General features: G+C 38.1%; 1 protein-coding gene across 1 annotated transcript; it reads right to left on the reverse strand.

Annotated features, from left to right (window-relative positions):
* Window positions 1-71: 71 nt before the first annotated feature.
* LOC131727806 (thyrotropin-releasing hormone-degrading ectoenzyme-like) lies at window positions 72-15,869 on the reverse strand. Its single transcript, XM_059019082.1, has 8 exons — window positions 15,079-15,869; window positions 14,052-14,227; window positions 8,516-8,604; window positions 6,559-6,692; window positions 6,394-6,449; window positions 3,903-4,050; window positions 2,970-3,067; window positions 72-2,873 (listed from the first exon to the last, which is right to left on the reverse strand). Exons 1-8 carry the CDS (start codon window positions 15,124-15,126, stop codon window positions 2,750-2,752), a joined length of 873 nt encoding a protein of 290 aa, XP_058875065.1. The 5' UTR covers window positions 15,127-15,869; the 3' UTR covers window positions 72-2,749.
* Between the last annotated feature and the right edge of the window lie 4,712 nt (window positions 15,870-20,581).

The following is a 20,581-nucleotide window of genomic DNA, read 5'->3' on the forward strand; positions in this document are numbered from 1 at the left end:
GTTCTGTGAAATAACTTTACTCTTAATTCGGTTCAAAACTATATCACATTTTAAAAGAGTAATTTCACCTAGAGTAATAAAGAAATGCTTCATAAGAACAGTGTTATGATGGGGGTGGAGTGGGTTTTCTTCATCCGAAGCAACTTGTACTCACCTACCTACAGCAGAAGGCCTGCTATTTAGCAGGGAAGTTATAAAATTGGCTTATTTATGTAAAATAAGCCAATTTTTATGTAACATGTAAAAATCATCAAAGCCACCATGATATTGATTCTGACACCTTAAGAACTAATAAAGTTCAGACCAAGTTTTATGTCAATTGGACGTGGTTCTCATCATAGAGCTGAACCCTAAGTGTGACAAACAGGCTGTACTGTATGTACATCTGCGACCGCTATATCCCTGTTTCCAGGGATATGCAGTGGCTAAAAATAAAACAAGTCCATGTGCTGTCAAAGAGTTTCTGACATGCTGATTCCCCCAAACTGCTCCATTGCTTGGTTGAAGAAGTGGAGCAGTAAGAGGCTGTGTGGCAGAGCTGCTGACTTGCAGCTACACGACACACATCTTTGAGCCACTGAGGAAAGTGTGTCACCTCAATCGGAGTTTGGCAGGCTTATAATACACATCAAAACCTCAACTGCCTAATTATTGGAAGATGAGTGAGTAACAGCTAATACATTTTGAAAAATGGCACACTACCAACATATTTAGGATCTTTTCTACCTGAACCAAAAGACTTCATTTCCATAAAATGACCTTGGATGAGGCTAGAAAAAAGCTTTTACTGTCATGTGTTAGACATTACATTACGATTACATTTAGAGAAAGTGTTGGAACACACTTGAGTAAAACTCATATAAAATGCTGCCCTGTTCCAAGTAAAGGCAAAAAAATATTGTATTCTTGTATTTCAGTAATATTGGATTTCAAAGTATCCTGCAAACACACGTGCACGGACAGTGAAAAAACATCATAAAAAAACTTCAGAAAATCGCTGATGAGATTCTGCTCTGGTAAATGCTCAAGACACATTCAATGCTTATCCTTAAATTTGCCATTAAAGTAAAGCTAAGCAGTTCAAACTGTAGGAGCGCAGCAGTGTATGAGAAGCAGTGCTCAGAATGCTGACCCTACTGTCTGAGGAAATGCTACGAAGGTTAATAGTCATTGCAGTTGGAAAACGCACAATTAAATAGTTTGGTAAGATATTTCTTATTCAGTAACTGTAGCTCGGGCATATAAGCTTTACACGCAGCATTAACATTGAAGCACCTTGTTCCTACAGTCTGCTGAGCATTCTTCCATTCGTGTAATAGCTAAATCAAAATGGAGCTGATTTATAGGTACTGCATGCTCCAAATGTCAAGCATGAAATGGTCACAGGACTAATTTGTTATCGCTAATAAATGGACTGAAAATATTATAACATGTGAAGTGACATTTTACTGTATGTACATAACATGTATATAAAATAACCAGTGAGTGTAATAAGCAATTAATGCTAGTTAAGAAGTTGGTACTTCAAACACTTTCAAGACTACAGCTGCAATTTACTGAAACGCTGAGTTGAGTTTTTAGCCTTTTCCTGCTCCTCGCTGGAATGAAGCTGGAAGACAAAAGGGACACGGACAGCAAAGTGGTAAGGGAATGCTATGCTGGAACTGGATCATGGCTGATCCAAAGTGGTAAGGGAATGCTATGCTGGAACTGGATCATGGCTGATCCAAAGTGGTAAGGGAATGCTATGCTGGAACTGGATCATGGCTGATCCAAAGTGGTAAGGGAATGCTATGCTGGAACTGGATCATGGCTGATCCAAAGTGGTAAGGGAATGCTATGCTGGAACTGGATCATGGCTGATCCAAAGTGGTGAGGGAATGCTATGCTGGAACTGGATCATGGCTGATCCAAAGTGGTGAGGGAATGCTATGCTGGAACTGAATCATGGCTGATCCAAAGTGGTAAGGGAATGCTATGCTGGAACTGGATCATGGCTGATCCAAAGTCACAGGTGGAGGAGAGAAGGGTAAAACCTCCATGCACATCAGCAAGCACCGATGCCTTTGATAAACATCGTTAGTACATCGGGACTTGGTAACCAATAGAACAATCAATCAAAGAGGTTAAAACTAGAAAGTATAATGTGATTAAAAGAAGACAGCACTGAATTGCTGAAAGCAACGGGGTACACCAGTATGAATGTAAATGCTAGAAAACTACATCTGCATGTGAGAGGTCAGGTATTCAAAGTCACATGTCAAAGTAAATTATATTCTTTAACTCTCTTATTAAGTTTGTGCTGTATACTTAAAACCCATTCACTCTATTCATCTGTATCTGTGCCAGGTGGTAATTATCCCACAATAAGAACTTGTGATATCCATTTATGTGCAGTCGCAAGTGACTGGTGACACATAGGGGTAAGCCATTGCTGTCCTCTGTGACATCTGAAAGGCAGCAATCAAAATGCAGAATAAGCTGAATGCGTCAAGAGTAAGCTGTATTGACCAGAACACTGCACAAGGAGTCACTCATTATTATGTTCACAAAGTACTGGCAGTGTGGCTATTTATTATATTACGAATACAACTATCCTTAAAACTGGCCACATGATGTACCTCTGACAAGACACGTGATGACCATGAAAGAGTTTGCTCAATGCATTTGCACAAGAATAGGTTCATGCGATTATTACAATTTTATGAGAAATGTGAACTTTACTACTTGTACCCTGCATCTCTACAACCTAAAGTCTCCCACACCTGTTTTTGTTGCTTGATATCCATTCAGAAATAAGAGTTATCGCCTGCTGGTGACAGTGCTTGCTCCCGAAGCTGCAGGCTAACATAATAACTTCTCGGCGTAGCTCCCTGTGAGGGAGAAAAAAACACATTTCAATTAAGAGCTCCTCGTAATGTGTGGCGCTAATTGCAAAGACAGAGTTGAATTAAGAAGAAAGAAAGTACTCAGTCTGATAAGTGGCTTGCGCAACAGAGCCATTCACAGCACTTGTGGGCCAGCCAAGCTTGTGATACATTGAGGCAACTTGCTTCAATATGTATTCCTGTTAAGAGACACAAATCACAGAATCAGTTAAATTGTGGTACAACCAAGTGGGGTTGCATACAGAATCCTAGAAAAAGTGCTCGATCACATCTGAGATGGAGCCTCTAATGCTCCGCACTTCGTCAGGGGTTGATGATTTGCACAGTACGGATGGTAACAGGTATAAAAGGTCAAGCCACAGCTGATACAGCCCAGTTTGAAGCCACGCCTCGAAGGTGAAAGCTGTCTGACAGTCTGAACGAGGTGTAATAGTCGGGCGCCATATTAGTGGGACGAGCAATGGGGACACCTGTGAGCTAACCACATACCCAAAAACAACTGTGTGGAATGGGATTTTGCAGTGGAAGGACAAGGGGAAAACATCACTTGCAGCTAGAACAGGCTGACCAAAGAAAATCACTGCCAGGGAACTGTCAAGTCAAACAGGCACACATTGAGGATATTGAGCAGTCTTGTAGAGGGACTTCAATGACAGGTTTCTAATGGAATTCACACTGGCCCTACACTAAATGTGTTTCAATGGGTAGTGGACCAACATTGTTTTTACAAGGACACTCTACAATATAAGAACCAGTGCAGATAATTATTTTCAGATTTATAGGAAAATATACTTTGGGGTGAGATATTTGTCTGTTTATTTTGGTGACATTGAGCTGTTACCTCATTTTCAGGCCACATGTAATGTAATAGATAATAATAATAATAATAATAATAATAATAATAATAATAATAATAATAATAATAATAATAATAATAATAATATTGCAAAGTTGCTCTTTCCTTAATAACGAGTTCTGCCTTTTCAGTATTAACAATGTGTGTAATTCACCTACACTAAAGATGCTGTATTCTTCTGTGCGGTCCAGCAGTTTGTCAAGATGATAGAGCACACGACTGGCTGCGTGCCAGGGCAGAAACTCCTTCTCTTGAGAAAGGTAGCGCACTATCTCAAGAGGAATGTTCTGGGGCAAGTATCCAGCCCTGTAAGGATAGAAAGCTACAAGGTCACATCACCAAACAAAAAAGAATCATAATATATAATAATAGAAAGGGAAATGTATACAGTATATTTTCGTTAAAGAAGCTTGACGTTATATTCTTCTCATATAACGGAATCCACTCTTAATCCACATGCTTCTTTGTAGTCTGACAATGAAAAGTAGACATTTTAAAATAAATAATAATACCAAAAAAATGTATAACTTATTGCCATCAGTAATGTTGTCAAAGTGCTGACAAGCTCAATTAAAAGCAACAGCAACACTAATTTCAGCCATATGTGGAGCAATCTCTCAGAATCTTCCAAATATAATTGGAAAAACTCCCAGGTATATGATTCAGAACTGAATTCAAGATTTTTTGTTAGTGATTTTTGCTAGTCACAATTTTGTGGATCTACGGAGACAGACACAGGGGTTGAGAACTACCATCTCCTCTAAAGTAAAGCACCTCTGTGACCTCATTTACCCTTGATTCAATGAAGGATTCCAGCCCAGAAGGAGAAGTCTCCACCATCACCACAACCACACACTGTCTCCTATCAAATTAGTACAGCACAGAATCCAGAACCAGGGGGCACAGTTGAAGATTTAGTGGAGACAGAGTGGTGAGGGTATGGAATGGGTTACTCAGCCACCTTGTTGATGCTTGGGATCCTCAAGACCCCACTTGACAAAGTTTTGGGAACAGGGTGAGCACTAATGAGCCAAATCTTCTCCTTAGTAAATGTTCTTATGTTCTACTGTTAAGAACCTACCATAGGTTTGGTTATTTAACAAGATTAGAATCCACGGTATGAATGGAACAGCTTTCATTAACTAGGAGGTTTCTGTTTCTCCTGCTGTTGTTTCACAGTTTCCCAGCATTGAGGTAGAGAGGGCAGGAGAGGCCACTCATTTGAGCATTCGTCATCTTGGACCACTGTATCTACCCTCAAATAGCTAAATAACATTGAGCAGCTGGTCTTTCCCATGTAAAGAAACCTCTACAGCAATCTTATTGCCATACATTTTCACTAAGCAGCATTAAGGTGTATGTTATATGCTCACCTACAGTATGTTCATTGTAATAGAGATTGGCAAATGAGTGTTCAGAATTCAAATCCAGCCTAAGACAGCATTAACTCATGAGTCGAGGATTTGGACTTACTTCCTTTATTTGCACTAAAGAGAGGCTGTCAGATTAGAATAACAGTCAGAGGATTCCATCTTAAATGAACAGCTGAGCTGCAGTATCTGGACATTAAAGGGTTAACAGGAGGATGATTGCTCAAAGACTACCAATTTAACCATCATTTTTGCAATTGACCTCAGTCACTCTAAAAATGATCTCCTACTTGGGTTGCCATGAAACAGCAATCACAGCTGCACTGTTATAATACGCAACTCTCATCTTTAATGAGTGCAGTTGTTACAAGTAATAAAAAAAATAAAACAGCATCAAACTTTGTTGCTGTTGTTTTGTTTTTTCTACTTGAACAAAATGATGCATCAAACTTAAATTGAACAGCTTTTCACATAGCTTAGGAAAGGACTGACATCTGTTTCATTCCAGAGTGCTCTACATAGGGAGCCTGGTAGCAGTCAAAACTAACTCATAGCGCAATATGTTCATGGACGACACGCTGCAGGCAAAGCTGTCAAATGGGGTTTTGTGTGGTTCCGTTTTGGAGTGTCAGTTAAATGAAGGTACCATATGCTGGACAGAGGTACAAAACACTAGCATGGGTTTACAATACTGTTAAGTGTCAAAGTATGGCAGAGAACAAAAACAAGCAAGCTGCTGTTATAAACACCTATGTGAACAATTAGCATGCTTGATTCTGTTTTGAACATAATAAACATTTCAATGGGATACAAAATCTGTGACACAAAATAACACACAAAAAAGGAAAATGAAATCAGTTGTGTTGCCTTTGTCATCTTAAAAGAAGGATTGGCATGGTGTGAGTGCATGCAGGAACAAACACGAAGCCAAAGCAGTGAAGTATGCATAGAAGCATTAGCAAACAGTGCAGTGCTTATAGTCCAGCCCCTATAACAAACATCTGGGCCATGGCAGAAAAAATGAATTTTGCTTAAATATCAGGAGGCAAAAAAAAAACAAAACAAGGGACACTGTACAAAAAAAATCTGCTAGATTTAACTTGCTGTAAATATTGCACTACTTAAAACTTGGAATGTTTTCAGTAATGTAATGTCTAGGAAAATGTTTTGCAGATTCAATGGCTCAAACAGCTTTTGTTCTCTACTTAAGTAGAAAAAAAGCAGAAAAATAACCAGCAATGTGCTGCACCGCTGAAACTCTTCAGAATACACACCGTACCTGGCAAGATTAAACACATCGTCGATGAGGGCTGCGCGGTTACCAACGGAAATCACCTGGAAGCATCAATCACAAGCTGTTTAGTGTAAACAGAGAATAGCAGGGGGTCCACAGAGAAGAGATTAAAAAATAAAATGGTACAAGAACAAAAAGAAAATCCGTTACCTCAGGGTTCCTCATCAGCTGTTCAATTAAAAGTCTCCAGTTTCTGAGATCATAGTTTACCCTGAAGTATCCGGTTTGGTTTATGTTTCCAAGCAACCAACTCCCATCATCCACTGAGCCGATTTTGTGGGATTCTAAAAATAAAGAGCAATGTATAACACGTTTTAAACTTGCACATGTAATTTTGCAAGTTATTTATCCATTCTCCATTCATGCAATGTATTTACAGTGTTGATTATGGTTAACCATGGTTTGTACTATGCTTGAATATGCTTACCTGTGCTGTGCCATGAGTTCACAATGGCTTTACTTTGCTTTACTGCATTTGGTATGCCATAGTAAACTTTTATTAGGGTACGTATGGACCCCGTAAAGATTCAGGATTATTAATGTTTTCCTACATCTCCACATGGAAGTGTGGACATGTTCAAAATATATTCATGTGAAAGCCTTTTGAACATGCTCACCGATTCATTACACCTCAAATTACACACGTTTTATGTGAAAATCGACCTACAGCTCTGGCCAAAAGTTTTGCACCACCTATAATTTTAGGATTGAGACATAATAAAACACAAAAAACTATATTTTATTTAACATCAGTTTCTTTATAATTAAAGAAACTACAAAATGATAATGCAAAAGTCTACCGGAAGCCATGTTAGATTTCGAAAGGTCACATTTTTCAATTTTTGTCAGTTTGTCAAGTATATGGAAAAAACTACAAAGCGGTATGTAATTCAATATGTTAACGTAACATTATTCAGTAGGTTTCATTCAACTTTCTGAAGCAAAATTAGTTAATTGTATAGGGCGATGCAAATCTTTTGGCCACAGCTGTATAAACCAACACATAGAATTTAAAACAGTACAAACTGAAAATGAAAGGCTTTCATATAGAGGACTTTAAAGTCACTTGGTCACTTCACGCTGTTGTGGAAAAAAACATTCAAGCAGAGCGATGAACCCTAGAAAGCACAGACATCAGGTGATGGGCAACAACAGTTTGGGATGTTAGGTAAAAAGTGCATTAATGGCCACCATCCATCTCGAGAAAGCGTTAATCCTTGGGTCACTCAATATTGCATGATGGATGGAGTCCATCAATTCAATACAGTATTTTTCTTTTTTTTGCTATGGCAGGAATACAAAAGTCACCAGGTAATATCGTAGTCATACAGTGCAGAGGAAGAGGTACACAGAAATCTTGGTTTGGAACCCTAGCTTCTGCTGTTTCACCTTCGACCTCTGCACCTCAAATAGCCTTGGCTACTTCAGGAACTCATTGTGGGAAATAGATTTTCCAATTCTAATCTTATGTTGAGAAAATGAAACTGGAAATTGAACAGGGACTAAGGGAATAATTATATTGTATTACATATAAAGGATTTTTTTGTTTGTTTGTTTTTTTTCTAATTTATACCAGTCATGTTTCTTTGTTGAGAATTTTCTACTGACTGGAAAAAAATATATATTTAATCTATATGCTGTCTCAGTGGAATATGAACCTTAACTGAGAATAAACCCATCAATAATATTATAAATAGAACCATCATTTCCCCTCTAAATTAGTAAGACAGAGCAACATAATATGAAATTAATTTACTCTCCCTTTGCAGCAGTCACGAATTCAAACACAACCTTCCCTTTGAAATATGTTAAAAATCTAAATTGAATTGCATTGGAGACCTTGATTATACTTGGGAAGCAGGTGTACATTTTAAGACCAAGTTAGAAGAAAATCAAAGTGAGACAAGACAAATTGATCTCACTTATCACGATGCATGAGCAGCTCAAAAACCAAACCATTACGCATTCTACCATTGCTAGTCAGAAGATACACAGTAAATAACAGTGTTTTCACAAGGGTCCCTTTATGCTTGGGGAGCATTCTTAAGCCAGAACGCTTCTGTTGTAAATGACACCTAAGCAGGAGAGACAAAAGATATGAATGTACCTGATCTATTAGAAACCCATATGATTGATTCGGGGGAAATGTGACTTGAATTTCCTACTGAAATCGTTAATGGAATTTGCCACTGGAAGCTGAAAAAAAAAAAGACAGATGAGAGTGCAACACATTTACAATTAAGGCGTGCGTTTGACAAAGAGTAAGACAGTGAAACTGCACCGGCTTTGACTGGCTAAATATAAATTGGATATAAAAAAAAAGACACAAAAAAAACTAATTTCAGCTAGTTCATTTGGAGTGATATTTTATTAAAAGCAATATCATTAAAATAAAAAGGACTGACAAAATGTATTATCTACCTAATACGTACAAATGATACCCTTACATAAATGTTTTTAAAAATACCATTGGGATATCATTATACGGTAATACTGTATTACCTTGAAACACTCTAGCAGAACCATTAACAGACCACAGCACTGCCTGCAATAAAATGCCAGTGCATATTGTGTGTGATCATGATTTTGTGATACCTTTGGCATGTCAAAATATGATTATTTTTCCCATTGTGGTACGGTTTTACCAATGGTTTTACCATTGTAGCTGCTCTTTAGTTTCCATTACTTAACCATTGCATTGTCATAGTGTTTCACAGTGCTGCTACCCAAGAGCATTAACTACTGTAATTAAAAATGGACAAAAGTTTCAGTTGGCATATAATAATCCATTAGCTTTTTTTCCCATGAGATGGGTTCCTTCAGTATCTCCATATTCTTTAAACCACTGTGTTTAAAAATAGGCACACCCACTGTGTTTAAAAATAGGCACACACAGACAGATTATCCTTTAAATGTTTTTTTTTTTTTTGTATACAAATCTCTTTAGTGAGTTTCTTTAGTTTTCTAGTCTACTGTATTTCTTAAAATCAAGACTTGAGGAAATCAATACCCAGCATAATCCTTAATGGTACTACCAATTACCTATTAACACGTCATCTGCCTTTCAACAAAGAGGGGGGTCTATAATATGGAAAGAAAGGGGGTAATAGAATTTCAAATTATATGCAACATGAAGCAACACATTTAAAAAAAAAAAAAAACCCTAAGGGATTGGATTTGCTCAGTGCAGATTCTGTATTGGTAATCGCAGACAACTCTAAATTCAATCATATCTAAAGGAAATCTCATTGACTGACAGTGTATATGTCTGCTGTGCTTCCAAAAGACGCCTTTCCTCGATTGAGGCTAGTGGGACTCGATGGAGCACCCCATTGCACGACACCAACAGATACAACATATCCGCAGTTCAAGAAGACACAACAATTAGCAACTTACCTTTCCACATCAAAGTCAAACAACCACAGCTACAAATTAACCAGGCAATATAAATCGGACTGGAATAATGTACTGGATGTGGATGGCTGCCATTTTGTCAAGGTGATCAAATAGGGTACAAATAGTCTGGTTAAATGTCCTGGCTTGAAATGCCTCAGTGAATTACAGAATGTAAAGCAAGTCAGATTTGGTAATAACAGGGGAAATGTCACAGAATGCCCTTGGTTGATTTCTAAAAGGAAAGGGAGACATGGAAGTAGAAGGCTAAGCAGGTCAGGTGGTTTCTGTTTCGAATCCCATTTCCTCAGCGACTGCTACTTTAAGAGCACACATGTTTGATCTCATTAAGTAAAGTTTCAAGATAAAGAGCTCTATTAGGAATCCACAGCAGAAACACAAAGTCTGTACATTAATGATGCAAAGTGTTTTTCTCCATTTGCAGCTGAGGTGCAACGAGTGAAGGGATTTCTAAATTGCAAATTATCTTGAATAATTAATCTCATCTCAATGGCGGATTAAGTTAACCCATTACTGTGCTGTATTTGTTTTAAAAAAAGTGCAATTGGGTTATTTAGCACTGCAGAGTTTTTAATAAACCTTAACTGGTCGAATGTTACAACAGATTGACTGCTATGCAAAAGAAAAAGTGTGTGGGGAAGCAAATGTAGCAGTTATTGTGGCTGACCAGTTTCACAGGTGTGCAGTAGTACCTGTAGTGGAATGCATGGTGTTTTCAATGGTATTTATTCAGGGATCAAAAATAGTCCAAAATGGCAGGCATATGTTAGACAGATGATTTATTTATCTCTTTAAAAATTTGATATCACATGTTCTTTAACCCTAGAAGAAGCACTGTTAACTGTGTAATATAATACAGTATTTACAAAAAAAACACACAAACAAAATTTTTTTTTATTAGTAGGCAGTAATGCATGAATGCCAAGTTCTGAAGTGTTGCGATCTTGGTTGTAATTTGTAAAGAATCGTGTTTTACTCATGCAAATGTAACCTCAGTTGCAATGAAAAAACAATACATCAACTATTGGAAACATAAAAGTAATCTAACATTAACAATATCAATGGAACCTGGGTTATGAAAATGTTTATACCAATGCGCATGATTTATTTAACATAGTAACAGAGATGAATAGTGTACACAGAAATCACAATTCCAGGATGCTATTAATATCTTTGCTAGACTGGAGTATTGATTTCAGGACACAACATTTTTCAAACAGTGATGTGGAAGAAACAGGTCCGCTACAAATCAGATTTTACCAATAATTTCCTTCCTGAGTTTTACATGCTTTTAATCTCCAGTGAGATGGATAAAAGGTCACTCCAAGCCTGGAAACCCAGGAAAGCCTAATCACACTGCTTAGTAAAAACATTTTTAACTTAATCGTAAAATGCTACCTTGGTGATCCAGTGGTTAAAGAAAGGGGCTTGTTACCAGGAGGTTTCAAGTTACATCCCAGCTCAGCCACTGACTCTGTGTGAGACCCTGAGCAAGTCATTTAACCTCCTTGTGCTCTGTCCCTGGGATGAGATGTAAAATCAAGGTCCTATTGTTTATTTCTTAGCAGACATGACTCTGTAAGTGACTCTGCAGCAGCAGTTGTGATATATAGTTCACCCCCAAGTCTCGCTTTTGATAAAAGTGTCAGCTAAATGACTAAGTAATAATAATGTGACTAGATATAATATTTCAAGACTCTGGAGAACAATCCATGCAGCCAGACCGTGTAATACATTGCATTTTTGTACTGCAGCTGCAAGATACGATCAGGGATGAAATTAACCATCATAGAGTAAGTGAAGTAAAAATATATCAGAATATTGATTGTCTAAACAGAGTGCTTCATTATTGGAGACGAGAGCACTCGTTAAAGCAGCCATCTCATTTCCAAAGGCTTGGAGCGTGAACTAAAGAGACCATGTTCCTCCCTCTCTCTGACCACAACTCATAGTATCACCATCATCACAATTCCCCTGCCCCCTAAATTGTTCAGTGGTGGGTAGATGACTGACTGTTTGTTCATCCAGTAGTTCTAGGGGATTCAGCTGATACTGCATGAGGACATTTGTAGCAATCCCTGTCTCCTCCAGCCCCACAAGACAGCAATGTAAGCCTGGCCCGGTTAGTCTGTTGCTAGCAGTAAGTAGTTATTTGTGACAGAGATCGAATGATTCTTGGTGTTAGATCTCCTTCCCGACCTGTTAGGGCGCTGTGTAAAGGGAACAGAGTACCCTGGACTGGATGGACTGACAATTCATTCCCAGGGTTCAGCGGAAGTCAGCCATCTAGAATGGGGGCGGTGCTACGGTACACTAAACCATTGACCCAGAAGGGAGACGGCTCGGCATCCGTGGATTGGAGAAGCGGGTGCACTCGTTAACCAAAGGGTCATGGTTGACGGTATATAAAGGGGACGTAGTGATGTGATCTGTTCCTTGTGATGGTTATGCTAAGAACCGAAAGGACCCGTACTGTGATTATTACAGTGAATGTTTTGTTTGTTTTGTCTGTCGGTCTAAAACACACTGTTTGTTTGTTTGTTACGATCCAGAGATGTCACCCACGGCCAGCACTAAACCCGGACAACCCTGCACATTGTTTCACGGATAAAATGTACTTCACAGCGAGCACTACAGCACGCACTTTGGACTATTGTTTATTATTATTTACAGGACTGCAACTCATAATTATCCACTGCGCAATACACATTGCTGTGTATTGCCACCCATTTATTGTTTACTGTTTTGGTCATCAGACCATTTGGATTACAATAAAACAGAAACCATTTCACCCGTACTTTGTTGTCTGTCTTTTCTTGTTGGATTACTGCACCTGCACTTCACCTGCTCTACTAATTACCACTTTGCCACATTGAGTCATACAATGATATGGACTATAATACTGCACGTTACATGCTGAAAAAGAGGCACCGTTTCTCTATGACAGACAAACTAGCCTAACACAAATCCTGACAAGCGTTTGAATGCCTTGAGCCGATCAAAGTCATATCAAAGCTGTTGCTCTTCTCCAGTGACACTACTCATCAAGTGAAAAAAAGCCAAAAGTTTTACAATCTATAAGAGCTTGGAAACTGTTCCATTAGTTCTGGTCCACTGCCTCGAGCTGGAATTTCTCAAAGCATTCAAAGATTCAGTTGTCAAGACCACTCCTCCTCCTTAGGCCTCAGGAAACTGAGCCACTTGATGTGTGAGAACAGCTGGTTGGTATCCATGCCTTCATAAAAGTTTGCCACTGCAAATCTGCTAATTAATTCTTCAGTCTTCCCATGCTTTTCCCATGATTATATTAAGCATTTAACCATTTGACACCGAGCCATTCTAATTTCGGTGCTTAAGCACCAATGACACGCTCTCTTTTCCGAGATGTCTCACGGCAAAAATAAGCCATGGGGGAAACAAATCAGTGTTTCTCAGCCTTGTCATCAAATAAGGCTAGGTACTAGGAAAATAAAACTGTATCCCTACTTGCAAATTTCCATGATACATGTCAACAACGTGGCGCACAGGAAACGTGTCTACCAGCGCATATTTTGACACAACTCCTGCCACAACAGAACAGATGCCTGATCAACGGCTCTTTTTGAAGGTAATTGTCTCTGAAATTATAATTCAGTACACATTTAGATTCAATATCTAAAATAAGAACTTGAATAGTATTTCAATGTTTTTTTTTTCTTTTTCTTCAGATGCTTGAACAGGATGAGAAGAGGCATGTGCTGTTGATGGTATTTATTTGTTTGCTTGGTAAAAGTGGTTGCCACAGTCACTGCATTTTTACATTTACTGCTTTATCACCATATCATACACCATCTGATTCAACATAATTCACTTTCTAATTGTACTTCTGAGAATGAATAGAAAATACATCTGCAACCTTGCATTTTTACATTTACTGCTTTATCACCATAGCGTTCGTTTTTTCTATAGTTTTTATTTTTTTCTGCAGCTGTTGACTTGTTGACTTCTATATATTTTGTATATACATATTATTTTCTCATGATACCACTGCTTTACACCATATCGATCGTTTTTCTGTAGACTGTATATTTTTTATTTATTTTTCTGCTGCTGTTGACTTCTATAACTTTGTACTACAATGTACTACAATGCATTTAGTAGGAAAAGCGATATAACTGAGAATATTGTCTTGCTGTACTTTGCGCATGGTTCTAAACATAGAGTAGAAACAAGTGAAAAAAAAGCAATACCTGCTGTTTGAGGGCGCAGAATGCTTGATGTCAAAGATGAAGTGTTCCTGGCTGATCGTTACGCTGTTGTCCACGCTGTCGTTCTTTGTGATGGTGACCACCGGGTAGCCCATCTGCAGTGTCCAGAGATCCATCACTTCCTTTATATTTATATCCCTTCCTTCCTTCTGCATCGCCTGGAGGGAGAGTCAATCAAGCGGGGCCACTAATGAAAACCCACATTTACTCTGAATGTGAACATTATGAGACACTTCATTTATATGATCACTTTGAACGGAACTCAATTTGGAAGCCCTTCATGCATAGATGAATACTTAAAGCCAGCGTTCAGAAATTTTCAAATTTACTTTAAGTGCTTATTTAAATACAACGTAATATTATGTAATGGTGTTGGTGTTGAAACATCAGTATCTCAAAGGCTTTGGACATGAAGTGAGCATGATACCCTCCTCTGCTGTCTAGTACCATTTGATCAAGTTCCAGCAGTTGATATCAATTTTAATTTCAGGACTTGCCAAGTTCCCACCAAGCAGTTCTGAAGGTCAGACAAAAAGAGTAGGTGATGCAATGCTGTTTTATGAGAGACACATCAAATAAAGGCCTTTGATTATAATGTATGGAAAACAAACTAAACATTGCACAGTGTGAGCATTTTTTATTTTTCTTCAGATGTGCATCAATATGTGAATGTAAATTATTGCTTGCTCTAGAATGTGATCCTGCAATATGATATCAAGCTAAATGTATCTGATTATTAAAAAAACACAAAGACTTACACTGTAAGGGAGTTAAAAAAGGCTCCCTGGATGAAAGCATCAGCAGAAATAGAATTAAAAGGAGTGGTATTTAGGTACTAAAATGATTCTACATGGGTATTACCACTTGAAGTAACTTTAAGTAGCCTGATTCACTGTTTGAGACATTTTATTTATAACCAACAGGTGTGTGACTACTGTGACCATTTTGTATACTTGGGTAGCCTCTTTAAAAAATAACAAATGAATAACAAATACATTTAGTGTTTTACCTCAGAGAACTTGTTCCACAGGTCATCTCTTCCTGCATTGCCATACATATGAGTTATCAGGTAATCCTAAAATTTTAAAAAACAGCATGTTCATTTTACTTCCTAACACATTAACTGAATTTCTCTTGCTTAAAAAATACATTTTTTTCTTTTTAATTGAAGAAAGGGGAGAGAAAGTAGCACCTTAAAGGAAAAAGAGTAGGAATTTGGCCCACTAAGGCTTGCTGTTTTGAGTACATTGTTTCTCTCTAGGCTGGTGTCTTATTGATTTTTGAATGGCCCTAATGACTGAGCCTCTGCAAACTCACCTGATAGCCTATGCTGCATTCTTTTTGCACATTAGTCACAGGTACTTTAACATAAAACAACTGACCTTCACGAATCCTTAATAAAACAATTGACCTTCACAAATCCTTCCATGGATATAACTGCTAATTGCACTAAGATGGACGAAAGTATCAAGGATTTATTACTGCCATTTGAAATATTTCAATAGTTTCATACAATAACAACAGGTTTATGACCTCAGTAGCTGTTCATAAGCCACTATATGAAATTAACATAATTATTTCCAGACTCATTTTTAGACTGAAGCGTTCGTAAGAACGTGGAGGCTGGATGAGAACCTCCAACCACACGCATCGCAAGTGGGCCTCTTACCAATTATGCAAAAGAGCCAGGCTCGTCTGCATTTGTGGTCACAAAGCTTTAATCTCACCTCAACGACTGGGTCAGAATCCGTAAAGACAGTGCATCACACCCAACTACAGTACCCTGTTGTCTAATTAAAAATCACAAGTACATTCAAAGAAGGTTGATGTTCAACTGAAAGCAAGTCATCGCCAGCAAGCATTTCCCCTAAAATTGTGTTCTTCAAGTCATGTCACGCTGCTGTGATAAAGGGTCTGCAACTGAACACAACTGTTCTCTATTGTTTCATCCCAGCACAGCAGGAGAATCCATCCCAGTGACTCTTCAAAGTGATGACAGCCTCCACAAAGCTTAATTGGAGAGACACATGCAGCAGGGAGGACATCTAATGCACAGGCTTCCTATAACTTCTTATATATATATATATATATATATATATATATATATATATATATATATAGAGAGAGAGAGAGAGAGAGAGAGAGAGAGAGAGAGAGAGAGAGAGAGAGAGAGAGAGAGAGAGAGAGAGAGAGAATTCTGGGAGTCTGGAACCAACTCCCCAGTAATGTTGTTGAAGCTGACTCCCTGGGATCCTTCAAGAAGCTCCTTGATGAGATTCTGGGATCAATAAGCTACTAACAACCAAACGAGCAAGATGGGCCAAATGGCCTGCTCTCGATTTTAAAATTGTGAGGGCCATTAGACCGCCTTGAACATTCCCAGGCTGTATTTGAGTTTCTCAAATTTCCACTAGGGGGTATTCAACTTTCCAAAGGTTTGATCAGGTCCAGTTAGTGTTTACTTTTCTTTTTAAACAGCTGAAGAAGGGCTTTTGCCTGAAACGTCTTGAAAATAGAAGATTTTTTAATCTTTAAAAAAAATCTTTATTTAGCAGATGCCTTTATCCAAGGCGACTTACAGAGACTAGGGTGTGTGAACTATGCCTCAGCTGCAGAGTCACTTACAACTACGTCTCACCCGAAAGATGGAGCACAAGGAGGTTAAGTGACTTGCTCAGGGTCACACAATGAGTCAGTGGCTGAGGTGGGATTTGAACAGGGGACCTCCTGGTTATAAGCCCTATTCTTTAACCACTGGACCACACAGCCTTATATACAGCTCTGGAAAAAATTAAGAGACCACTGCAAAATTATCAGTTTCTCTAGTTTTACTATTTATAGGTATGTGTTTGGGTAAAATGAACATTTTTGTTTTATTCTATAAACTACTGACAACATTTCTCCCAAATTCCAAATAAAAATATTGTCATTTAGAGCATTTATTTGCAGAAAATGACAACTGGTCAAAATAACAAAAAAGATGCAGTGTTGTCAGACCTTGAATAATGCAAAGAAAATAAGTTCATATTCATTTTTAAACAACACAATAATAATGTTTTAACTTAGGAAGAGTTCAAGTACAAGGTTGTCCTGGAAGAAAACTTGCTTCCTCCTGCTCTGACAATGTTCCCCAACTCTGAGGATTGGTTTTTCCAGCAGGACAATGCTCCATGCCACACAGCCAGGTCAATCAAGGTGTGGATGGAGGACCACCAGATCAAGACCCTGTCATGGCCAGCCCAATCTCCAGACCTGAACCCCATTGAAAACCTCTGGAATGTGATCAAGAGGAAGATGGATGGTCACAAGCCATCAAACAAAGCCGAGCTGCTTGAATTTTTGCGCCAGGAGTGGCATAAAGTCACCCAACATCAATGTGAAAGACTGGTGGAGAGTATGCCAAGACGCATGAAAGCTGTGCTTGAAAATCAGGATTATTTCACCAAATATTGATTTCTGAACTCTTCCTAAGTTAAAACATTAGTATTGTGTTGTTTAAAAATGAATATGAACTTATTTTCTTTGCATTATTCGAGGTCTGACAACACTGCATCTTTTTTGTTATTTTGACCAGTTGTCATTTTCTGCAAATAAATGCTCTAAATGACAATATTTTTATTTGGAATTTGGGAGAAATGTTGTCAGTAGTTTATAGAATAAAACAAAAATGTTCATTTTACCCAAACACATACCTATAAATAGTAAAACCAGAGAAACTGATAATTTTGCAGTGGTCTCTTAATTTTTTCCAGAGCTGTATATATATATTTCCAGGCAGTCCCCTGCTCAACAACACAAAAGTTATTTATGAAGGGTAGACAACATGAGCATTGAGGTTTGTTTCCCTGTGATAGGATCAGGAAAATTCTGTGAGTGATCCTACACTAATAATGCACAAAGAACTTCTGCTTTACATCCAATTCAAAACCACTACATGCTGGGGCATCAGTCGGTGGAAGGTATCCAAGGGATTAACACAAAAGATTTGTATCTTTTGTATTTGTAACAGCAATTTCAGCTTGGATTTTGATTGTGTTAGATCTTGGGAGCTAAGCAGGTTGCCCCTAGGCACTTTGAATGGAGATCTTCAAGGCAAGCTTTGTGCAATGTGGGACACATTGACTCCTACCTCCTACCAATGCTGTGTTAGAAGCATTGAGATGTGGGACATGCCAATGCTCTGTGTTAGAAGCATTGAGATGTGGGACACGCCAATGCTCTGTGTTAGAAGCATTGAGATGTGGGACACGCCAATGCTCTGTGTTAGAAGCATTGAGATGTGGGACATGCCAATGCTCTGTGTTAGAAGCATTGAGATGTGGGACATGCCAATGCTCTGTGTTAGAAGCATGGTGATGTGGGACATGCCAATGCTCTGTGTTAGAAGCATTGAGATGTGGGACATGCCAATGCTCTGTGTGTTAGAAGCATTAAGATGTGGGACATACCAATGCTCTGTGTTAGAAGCATTGAGATGTGGGACATGCCAATGCTCTGTGTGTTAGAAGCATTGAGATGTGGGACACGCCAATGCTCTGTGTTAGAAGCATGGTGATGTGGGACATGCCAATGCTCTGTGTTAGAAGCATTGAGATGTGGGACATGCCAATGCTCTGTGTTAGAAGCATGGTGATGTGGGACATGCCAATGCTCTGTGTTAGAAGCATTGAGATGTGGGACATGCCAATGCTCTGTGTGTTAGAAGCATTGAGATGTGGGACACGCCAATGCTCTGTGTTAGAAGCATGGTGATGTGGGACATGCCAATGCTCTGTGTTAGAAGCATTGAGATGTGGGACATGCCAATGCTCTGTGTTAGAAGCATTGAGATGTGGGACATGCCAATGCTCTGTGTGTTAGAAGCATTGTGATGTGGAACATGCCAATGTTCTGTTTTCTTTCTGGATATTAAAGATCCCACAACACTCCTTTTTCAGAAGAGCAGGGTGTCCAAACAATGTGCATCCTGCCAGTACTGTAAAGTGACAATATGAATAAACTGCATTCAAAGTATAGCACCGGTAACTGCCACTAATTTATACCAGTATGTCTTTAGTTTTTTCCAACGGCTAAAATGAGAATCTGAATGAATTAAAAACTCAGGCACAATGCAACAGCGGTATTTTTCCATAATGAGTAGGTAGCTGATATTCGATATTTAAAAAAAAATAAAAAATGCCAAGGCAAATTAAACAACATGGCAGAAAAAGCACTGATTAGAGTTATTTTGCAGGTTTTGTTAGCATACAAATAAAAGTAATGAATGTATGGAAAATATTTCTAGTAAGTAAAATGTTGCCACGTGAAAGCTTGAAAAGTTAATAATTTGGGAAGTATTTGGTGCTCACTATTCTCTTTATTTAATGTATGTATGTATGTCTGGTTGTATGTATTTTATCTATTTATTTATGGACACTGTATCTCTTAAGGGAGTTGGTGCTTTACAGCTATGTGACCAGGTTTAAAAGATTAATTTGCTTTTGTACTCCAACAGACACCTTTTTATTATGTTCTGTGCTTTTGTGAAACAGTATCTGTTACTTAAAAATGTCTAGTTGACATTTAATGGAAAAAAAACACACCATAGCTCAGCTTACACTAAAAGGAGAGATATGTAGTACAGATTCTGTGTTACCTGTGAATTTTATAAAACTGAATTATATAAACTTTATTATTCTATTTGTCTCCTATGTGTTAAAACCTTGAAGTAATATCTCAACATGAAATGAAATGCCACCAAATTTCCTTTCATTTGGTTAATGTATCTGCAACAAAACTATAAGGGAGTGTCAGTGTTGAGAAGTGAGAAAATATTTAAATATGTTCTTTGTTTTGTGGTATCATTCATTACTAAACATCCAACCCAATTGAGCAGAGAGAAAGGGGTCTTTATACAGTGGCAAAATGTGCTTTTAAATAGATCAAGGAATCAAATTCACTAAAATGGAAAGATGAAAACAAAGCAGAAACTGTGGACTTTTAATGGTGCATCCTAATTTTGCATTTTTAACAGATTTATTTTTTTATGTATAGATTTCTAATCTCCTGTAAAACTAATCTGATTAAATCAAGATATCTTGAACTGTCAGAACTAATGACTTGAAGTGACTCGAGCCAGATTGGTGACTCAACTCGACTCGATTCGAGCTTGGCATTTCAAAGACTCGACTCGACTCGAGTCCCAATTTTGGTGACTTGTTACAACTCAGTTTGATCCTCTAACATCTAAACATCTGCTGTATCCTAGGATACAGTGCAGGGCTGCTTATTACAATGTCAGAGTCAAAATAAAACAGCATTTTAATCAAAATATTGTGTATTTCCTAGAAAACAGTACCGGGAAAATGCTGAATAATAGACAAAAATTGGGTATAAATCAGTAAAAGCCGATGTCAAGTTAAAAAAAAATCCTGTAATTTTTTGGTAAAATTCGGAATAAACCGGAGACGCAGAACACTACTTATGCTTCACCATGCTTTCACTATGGGAAGTGTTACAAGGCAAGTGGTAAT

Source organism: Acipenser ruthenus, unplaced genomic scaffold (genome assembly GCF_902713425.1).
Source record: "Acipenser ruthenus unplaced genomic scaffold, fAciRut3.2 maternal haplotype, whole genome shotgun sequence".
Classification (NCBI taxonomy): domain Eukaryota; kingdom Metazoa; phylum Chordata; class Actinopteri; order Acipenseriformes; family Acipenseridae; genus Acipenser; species Acipenser ruthenus.

Excerpts from the sequence above, each read along its gene's own strand:
- LOC131727806 (XM_059019082.1), bottom strand. The coding sequence starts at position 15,126 with ATGTATGGCAATGCAGGAAGAGATGACCTGTGGAACAAGTTCTCTGAG. Across the intron at positions 6,693-8,515 it reads ATGGGTTTCTAATAGATCAG|AATCCCACAAAATCGGCTCA; the intron begins GTACATTCATAT and ends CTTTATTTTTAG. Across the intron at positions 4,051-6,393 it reads GATGTGTTTAATCTTGCCAG|GGCTGGATACTTGCCCCAGA; the intron begins GTACGGTGTGTA and ends CTATCCTTACAG.